This window comes from Amblyraja radiata, unplaced genomic scaffold (genome assembly GCF_010909765.2).
Source record: "Amblyraja radiata isolate CabotCenter1 unplaced genomic scaffold, sAmbRad1.1.pri scaffold_941_ctg1, whole genome shotgun sequence".
Classification (NCBI taxonomy): Eukaryota; Metazoa; Chordata; class Chondrichthyes; order Rajiformes; family Rajidae; genus Amblyraja; species Amblyraja radiata.
Genome location: NW_022630938.1, coordinates 32,501 through 41,348, shown reverse-complemented (window position 1 = coordinate 41,348; position 8,848 = coordinate 32,501). Strand labels below are relative to the sequence as shown.

At 48.6% G+C, this 8,848-nt stretch overlaps 1 protein-coding gene across 1 annotated transcript in view; it reads right to left on the bottom strand.

Moving 5' to 3' along the window:
• Positions 1-261: 261 nt before the first annotated feature.
• The window catches only part of LOC116970488 (syntaxin-binding protein 4-like), a gene marked incomplete at its 3' end in the record, with an annotated part of 15,704 nt that continues 7,117 nt past the window's right edge, over positions 262-8,848 (bottom strand). Inside the window, exons 4-5 of the mRNA XM_033017134.1 lie at positions 776-865; positions 262-327 (exon numbers count right to left, since the gene is read on the bottom strand). Coding sequence (XP_032873025.1) covers positions 262-327; positions 776-865 — 156 coding nt within the window. The remainder of the gene's footprint in view (positions 328-775; positions 866-8,848) is intronic.

Sequence of the window (8,848 nt, the reverse complement as noted above, 5' to 3'; positions counted from 1 at the left end):
GGCGTGTTTGCGTGTGGCGTGTTTGCGTGTGGCGTGTTTGCGTGTGGTGTGTTTGCGCGTGGCGTGTTTGCGTGTGGCGTGTTTGAGTGTGGCGTGTTTGTGTGTGGCGTGTTTGCGTGTGGCGTGTTTGCGTGTGGCGTGTGGCGTGTTTGTGTGTGGCGTGTTTGTGTGTGGCGTGTTTGCGTGTGGCGTGTTTGCGTGTGCCGTGTTTGCGTGTGCCGTGTTTGCGTGTGCCGTGTTTGCATGCCGCCACGTCCTCACCTGTCGGACTTTCTGCAACTCCTCGCTCAGAGTCTTCCTGCTTTTCTCTGACTTGGCGAGCTGGTCCTGGGGGGGAGAGAATGTGAACATTCCCCGTACAGCTCAACCTTTAGTTTAGAGACACAGCACAGAAACAGGCCCTTCGGCCCACCCAGCCCGTGCCCACCAGCGATCCCCACACACTAACACTAGGGACAATTTACATTTACACCAAGCCACTTAGCCTACAAACCCGGAGAAAACCCACGCGGGTCACGGGGAGAACGGACAAACTCCGTACAGACAGCACCTGTAGTCGGGATCGAACCCAAGTCACCGGCGCTGCATTCTCTACCGCTGTGCCACCGTGGCGGCCCGTGACTCGATGGGCCGAATGACCTAATTCTGCTCCTATCACTTATGACCTTGCAACATGCTCTACACATCCTCTCCATCCTGGCCTTTCACTGGGCTGTACATTTCAATGATGGCCGCCCTCGCATACCCTGGCTCCTTCCTGCCGTCATTCTCTCACCTTCACTTTCTTCAGCTCCTTCAAGGCTTCGTTCCTCTCTCGGGTCGTCCTGTCCAGGTCCGCAGCTCCCGCTGCCCCAGGCGCCACCACCTGAAACATTAGAAACATAGACAATAGGTGCAGGAGGAGGCCATTCGGCCCTTCGAGCCAGCACCGCCATTCATTGTGATCATGGCTGAGCGTCCCCAATCAATAACCCGTGCCTGCCTTCTCCCCATATCCCTTGACTCCACCAGCCCCTAGAGCTCTATCTAACTCTCTCTTAAATCCATCCAGTGACTTGGCCTCCACTGCCCTCTGTGGCAGGGAATTCCATAAATTCACAACTCTCTGGGTGAAAAGGTTTTTATTCACCTCAGTCTTAAATGACCTCCCCTTTATTCTATGACTGTGGCCCCTGGTTCTGGACTCGCCCAACATTGGGAACATTTTTCCTGCATCTAGCTTGACCAGTCCTTTTATAATTTTACTACGTGAAGAACCCGCTCAGTGCGCAGGCGCGGCATTACGCCAGCAGTGCAACAGCGGCAGCAGCGGGAGTTAGACGCTCCCGCTACAGAATGAAACGGACCGTCAGGTGAGTACCCTGAGGTCGGGTTTCTTTTACAGGGGAGCCTTTTTTCTGCTTGTGTTTTACAGGCAGAGAAAAAGGCTCTGGAACAAACTGTCCCCCGTTCGAAGAGGAACGTTTTCCGTCGGGGAGGGGGGCAGCAACAGGCGGTAGGAGCATTTACCCGGTGTTCCGCTATTCCCCGACACCGTGCCGAGCCCAGCCCGCTAGTACCTGAGCAGCGGGCTGGATGCATAGCCACCCGAAGAGGCATCCGGCAGGTGTTCCCGATGTCGGACGGGACGTCTCTCCACCCGCACGGGGGGAGAGAGAGCCGCCTGAGCCGCTGGAGCGGCTCACGGAGCAGGTGCCTGCGAGACGCGCTGCTTGAGGGGCGCTCTCGCTTCTACAAGGCACAAAAGCTCTAGAAGAAGGCGGTAGGAACAATTACCGGGCGCTCCGCTATCCCCATCACCACGCCGAGCCCAGTCCCGCTAGTGCCTGAACTGCGGGCTGGATGTCTAGCCATCCGAACAGGCATCCGGCCGGTGGCGTCCGATTCGTCGGACGGCGACATGTCTCCACCTAAATGGAGGAGAGACAGCCGCCTGAGCTGCATCCAACAGCTATTGGAGCAGATCCAGCGAGATACGCTGAAAGAGCGCTCTCGCGGAGGGAGGTCAGGCACCCCCTCCACAGTGTTTCATGCACTGCCCTCTGCTCCCTCATTACTGGAGGCTAGCATTGGTGACCAGGGCTGGGCTGGTCTGGAACAGGGGCAGGCGGACAAATTCGGGAGTATGCCAGGGGTGCAGGAACAGGAAGAGCTGTTGGGTGTGGTGGACCGCTTTGTAGCAACCCCACGGGCTGGAGCACCGCTGGAACCAAGAATGGCAGCCAGCATCAACCATCTATCCAATAAACGTAACCCCACTTTTTAAGAAGGGAGGGAGAGAGAAAACGGGGAATTACAGACCAGTTAGTCTAACATCGGTAGTGGGGAAACTGCTAGAGTCAGTTATTAAAGATGGGATAGCAGCACATTTGGAAAGTGGTGAAATCATTGGACAAAGTCAGCATGGATTTACAAAAGGTAAATCATGTCTGACGAATCTTATAGAATTTTTTGAGGATGTAACTAGTAGCGTGGATAGGGGAGAACCAGTGGATGTGGTGTATCTGGACTTCCAGAAGGCTTTCGACAAGGTCCCACATAAGAGATTAGTTTACAAACTTAAAGCACACGGCATTGGGGGTTCAGTATTGACGTGGATAGAGAACTGGCTGGCAAACAGGAAGCAAAGAGTAGGAGTAAACGGGTCCTTTTCACAATGGCAGGCAGTGACTAGTGGGGTACCGCAAGGCTCAGTGCTGGGACCCCAGCTATTTACAATATATATTAATGATCTGGATGAGGGAATTGAAGGCAATATCTCCAAGTTTGCGGATGACACTAAGCTGGGGGGCAGTGTTAGCTGTGAGGAGGATGCTAGGAGACTGCAAGGTGACTTGGATAGGCTGGGTGAGTGGGCAAATGTTTGGCAGATGCAGTATAATGTGGATAAATGTGAGGTTATCCATTTTGGTGGCAAAAACAGGAAAGCAGACTATTATCTAAATGGTGGCCGACTAGGAAAAGGGGAGATGCAGCGAGACCTGGGTGTCATGGTACACCAGTCATTGAAAGTGGGCATGCAGGTGCAGCAGGCAGTAAAGAAAGCAAATGGTATGTTAGCTTTCATAGCAAAAGGATTTAAGGGGGAAATCCTTTAAAACCGAGATGAGAAGAACTTTTTTCACACAGAGAGTGGTGAATCTCTGGAACTCCCTGCCACAGAGGGTAGTCGAGGCCAGTTCATTGGCTATATTTAAGAGGGAGTTAGATGTGGCCCTTGTGGCTAAGGGGATCAGAGGGTATGGAGAGAAGGCAGGTACGGGATACTGAGTTGGATGATCAGCCATGATCATATTGAATGGCGGTGCAGTCTCGAAGGGCCGAATGGCCTACTCCTGCACCTAATTTCTATGTTTCTATGTTTCTAAACCATTACTGGAAAAGGTGCTCGCTGAGGTGCTGAAACAACACACAGCACCAGAAAACTGTGAGGCCCTCAAAGTAAAAATTGTCAACAGCCAAATCTGGGGGCATGTGGGGTCACTCAAGAACTCAAGCTACAGCGGATCCTAAGGCTCCTGACGTCGGCCATCACAGCCTTTGCTCGTTCCAGGATGTGCTGGCATTAATGTGTACCACACAATTTGAGATCAACAATTTCCGGAGGGAAACATAAGACCTGCCCTCAATCCCAAATTTGCTGGCTTGTGTAAAGCCCCAGCCGCGGAGACGGACGCGCTGCTATTTGGGAAAGATCTCAATAAAAAACTGAAGGAGAAGGAAGAAGCATCAAAAGCCTTCGGCCTAATGAGGGCAGACCCCGGGACGAGCAAACCAAGACCTCCGATACCCAAGCGGCAGCACCCCACGGCATCCACCAGTCGACGTCCGCAATATGGGACTGGTGAATGCTTGGGGTCCGCACATTATCCCCAAAGATCTTTTTAGATCAGGGCCCGCAGCGGACCCTCTGGAAAATGCGCCTCCCCCCAACATCGCCAGCACGTCAGAACAGAACCTTCAGGAAAATGAAGAAACAGAATCGCCAATAACCATGGAGGTAGGTGGGTCTGGTCCCTACCAGCATATAGAGAATAAGGGTGCTTTATTAACAGGGTGGAGATTACACTTGTTTAAAGAAGCATGGGGTATGGTCACGAGTGACAAGTATATACTCAACAGCATTAGTGGATATAAAATACAATTCATGTCAGAAAAAACGCCGCCAGTTCAACAATGGCCCCAAAGGGTATTTCTCCCTCCGTCAAAGAGAAACGTGAGGGACAAGCTGAACTGGTGAGACTTATCACAAAGGGGGTCATCGAAAAGACCAAACATGACCCTTTGGAATTTGTATCGAATATATTCACTAAAACCAAAAAAGATGGTGGCTGTCGCATCATCATTGACTTAACATCACTAAACAAATTTGTTAAGTATATACATTTCAAAATGGAGACATTTGTTACTGCCAAACAACTGAATTCCAAAGGACACTTCATGGCAAGCATTTATCTTAAAGATGCTTACTATCTTGTACTATACAAGGATCATCGCAGATACCTAAAATTTATCTGGATGGTACAAAGCATTGCCCTATGGGCTAACTTCAGCCCCAAGATTATTCACCAAAATATTGAACCCAGCCATGGCAATACTAAGAAAACAAAAACATATTGTCATGGCATATCTGGATGATATTCTGATAGTAGGGAAAATGATGGAATTGGCTGTGGCAGCAGTATCAGCTACAAAACAGCTCCTCGAAACTCTGGGGTTCGTCCTACATCCAGATAAATCTAAGTTGAAGCTGGGCTTCACAATTAACTCAGTCCACATGACTGTTACCTTGCCAAAGGCAAAAATGGTTCAATTAGCACAATTATGCAACAATTTAATGGTCAACGAGCGACCAACTATTCGACAAGTAGCAAGAGTAATTGGGGAAATGGTAGCAGCATTTCCGGCTACACAATTCGGACCTTTGCACTATCAAAAATTTACAGAGAGCAAAGGTACAGGCAATAAAACGACATACAGGTCACTATGATCGTGTCATGAAATTACCCACTGAAGCAATATCAGAGCTACAGTGGTGGGCAGAAAACGTTTGGCATAGTTTCAGCCCTATCTTTATCACTAACCCTACTTTAGTTATTCAAACAGATGCCAGTGCTCAAGGCTGGGGAGCGACTAACTCCATATCCAGCACAGGTGGTAGATGGACTAACCTAGAGTCATCATTACTACTTACACTGGGCATTAACTATCTAGAGATGTTGGGCGCCTTTTATGGTTTAAAAGCATATGTATCTAATATGCAGCACTTGCATGTTCGGTTACAAATTGATAAATACTACGGTGATGGCTTATATTAACCATATGAGTGGCATAAAATCATTATCATGCGACAAATTGGTCAACATGATTTGGCAATGGTGTGTCGAAAGACATATTTGGCTATCAGCTACTTACCTACCAGGTAAGCTAAACACCCATGCCATGAGAAAATTAAACGCCTGGGTTGCAAGTTTGAACAGACCTTACCTGGAACTGGGATTGTCCAAACAAACCATCACCACCATGTCGGCATCCCTTCGAACATCCACCAAGAGGCAGTACTTAACCAGCATCAAAAAAGGGAGAAGTACTGCCAGGAAACAGGGACAACATACGCAACAGCCACAGCCACCAACATACTGGAGTTCCTGGCCTATCTACACCACGATGTAGGGATCAGCTACAGTGCCATCAACACAGCGCAGAGTGCTCTTTCTGCTTATCTCAAACCAGCGCCAGGACAACAGGCGATGGGATCCCATCCACTGGTGGTAAAACTGATGAAGGGCATTTACAATATCAAGCCCTAAGCCCAGGTATACCCATATTTGGGATATCAGTGTGGTCCTGACATATCTCAGGGAATGGCCACCAGCCAGATCCCTCGGCCTCGAGCAAGCTACACTAAAGACGCTCATGTTGATGGCACTTGTATCCGCTCAGAGGGTCCAGTCACTACACCTATTGCGACTGGACAACATGATCACAGCTCCAGACCAGATCTGTCGTTATCCAGCGACTGATCAAACAGAGCAGACCAGGAACACCTAATCCAGTCGTGGCTTACCCACCAGAACCACGGTTATGTGCCATGACCCACCTTCTATCCTACATAGACACAACCAAAATATTCGAGGGAGATGAAAAGCCTTGTGGGTCAGTCACAAAAACCTTATGGTCGGGTGACGAGCCAAACCATTGCGAGATGGCTCAAGCAGGTGCTAGAAACTGCTGGGATAAACACTAACATGTACAAATTTTATTCCACCAGGGCAACATCCATGTCGACGGCTAAAGAATGGACATGCCTATAGACCACATCCTGGCTACAGCAGGATGGTGGGGGGGGAAAAGACCGTTCAGAAATTTTATAATAAGCCGTTGGCAAAACCTGGTTTATTTGCAGTAAAGATTTACGAACTGCAAATATTTAATTTAAGCCCAGGGGAGCAACTTAATTCTTTGTTGTTATTGTTTAAAAAATACCATTGTGTTTTTCTACAAATAGACTCATTGGTTGATTACGATAACACTTCCTCCCTCAAGAACTTCGGCAGTGAGTGAAATGAAACTGTTACACGGTTTGAAATCACAGAGCTTTGAAATCTTCACGTAGTCACTCACGTGACTCCGAAGTAAAATAGTAAGATTAAATGAGAATTTACCAGTTTGAAGTTTGATCTGTATTTTATGAGGAGTTACGATGAGGGATTACGTGCCCTCCGCTCCCACCCTCATTATATGGATCAAACTAATAAATTGATGTCTCCTTATCTTTACTATGTTTACTTCAAAATAACTGTGTCTATCTGTGATTCCACACCGCTGCTTGGAAGTATGCCGCGCCTGCGCACTGAGCGGGTTCTTCACGTAATCCCTCATCGTAACTCCTCATAAAATACAGATCAAACTTCAAACTGGTAAGTTCTCTTTTAATCTTACTATTTTATATGTTTCTATAAGATCCCCCTCATCCTTCTAAACTCCAGTGAATACAAGCCTAGTCTTTTCAATCTTTCCTCATATGACAGTCCTGCCATCCCAGGGATCAATCTCGTGAACCTACGCTGCACTGCCTCAATCACAAGGATGTCCTTCCTCAAATTAGGAGACCAAAACTGTACACAATACTCCAGATGTGGTCTCACCAGAGCCCTATACAACTGCAGAAGAAATTCACGTCACACTCTGTCTCAATGCCACACCACCTCACATCAGCGTTCCTCTCCCACAAGATCAGCACTGACACTGGCCAAGTAGGCACACCAACACTCAGTAGCTAGCCGGCTGAGCCAGCATCTTGCCCAGAGTGGCTGAATCTCAAAGTGGACCAGCGTCAAGTCAAGTCACTTTTATTTCTAGAGCACATTTAAAAAACAACTCTCGTTGACCAAAGTGCTTTACATTGGTGGAGGTACTAACGTTATACAACATTGGTTCATGGATTAAGTACATACATCACTACATACATGTAGCCCTCGCTCAGAGGACGTCAAGAAAGGCTTGAGAGTAAAGATGAGTTTTAAGTCTCGACTTAAAGGTGTTGATGGAGGGGGCAGTTCTGATGGGAAGAGGGATGCTGTTCCACAGTCTAGGAGCTGCAACCGCAAAGGAGCGGTCGCCCCTGAGTTTATGCCTAGACCGCTGGGGATGTTCAGTAACCCCAAGTCGGCCGATCTGAGGGACCTGGAGGTGTCCAGGACCAGAGGATATCAGTTTAAGGTGAAGGGGAAAAGATTTAATAGGAATCTTTTGTAAAAATCAGTAATGGGAAGGAACTGCAGATGCTGGTTTACACTGAAGATAGACACAGAGTACTGGAGTAACTCAGCGGGTCAGGCAGCATCTGTGGAGAACATGGATAGGTGACGTTTCACAGAGTGCTGGAGTAACTCAGCGGGTCAGGCAGCATCTATGGAGCTAAGGAAATAGGCAACGTTTCGGGCCAAAACCCGTAAGGGTTTCGGCCCGAAACGTTGCCTATTTCCAGAAGGATTTCGGCCCGAAACGTTGCCTATTTCCAGAAGGGTTTCAGCCCGAAACGTTGCCTATTTCCTTAGCTCCATAGATGCTGCTGCACCATAACTCAGTGGGTCAGGCAGCATCTGTGGAGAACATGGATAGGTGACATTTCACAGAGTGCTGGAGTAACTCAGTGGGTCAGGCAGCATCTGTGGAGAACATGGATAGGTGACGTTTCACAGAGTGCTGGAGTAACTCAGCGGGTCAGGCAGCATCTGTGGAGAACATGGATAGGTGACGTTTCGGGTCAGGACCCTTCTTTGATCTGTTTTAATCATTTTTCTCAAGAGAGAGAGAGAGAGATGCTGCCTGACCCGCTGAGTTAATGAACAGCTAGTGTTTACCTGCCCAGTTTCACTGTCCGCATGCTGAGAGAATGGAGCAGCTGGGCTTGTACACTCTGGAGTTTAGAAGGATGAGAAGATATCTCATTGAAACATATAAGATAGTTAAGGGCTTGGAGGTAGGAAACATGTTCCCGATGTTGGGGGAGTCCAGAACCAGGGGCCACAGTTTAAGAATAAGGGGTAAGCCATTTAGAGCGGAGACGAGGAAACACTTTTTCTCACAGAGAGTAGTGAGTCTGTGGAATTCTCTGCCTCAGAGGGCGGTGGAGGCAGGTTCTCTGGATGCTTTCAAGGGAGAGCTAGATAGGGCCCTTAAAAATAGCGGAGTCAGGGGATATGGGGAGAAGGCAGGAACGGGGTACTGATTGGGGATGATCAGCCATGATCACATTGAATGGCGATGCTGGCTCGAAGGGCTGAATGTCCTACTCCTGCGCCTATTGTCTATTGTGTGATCTTGTCGGGAAGGAACGTTGATT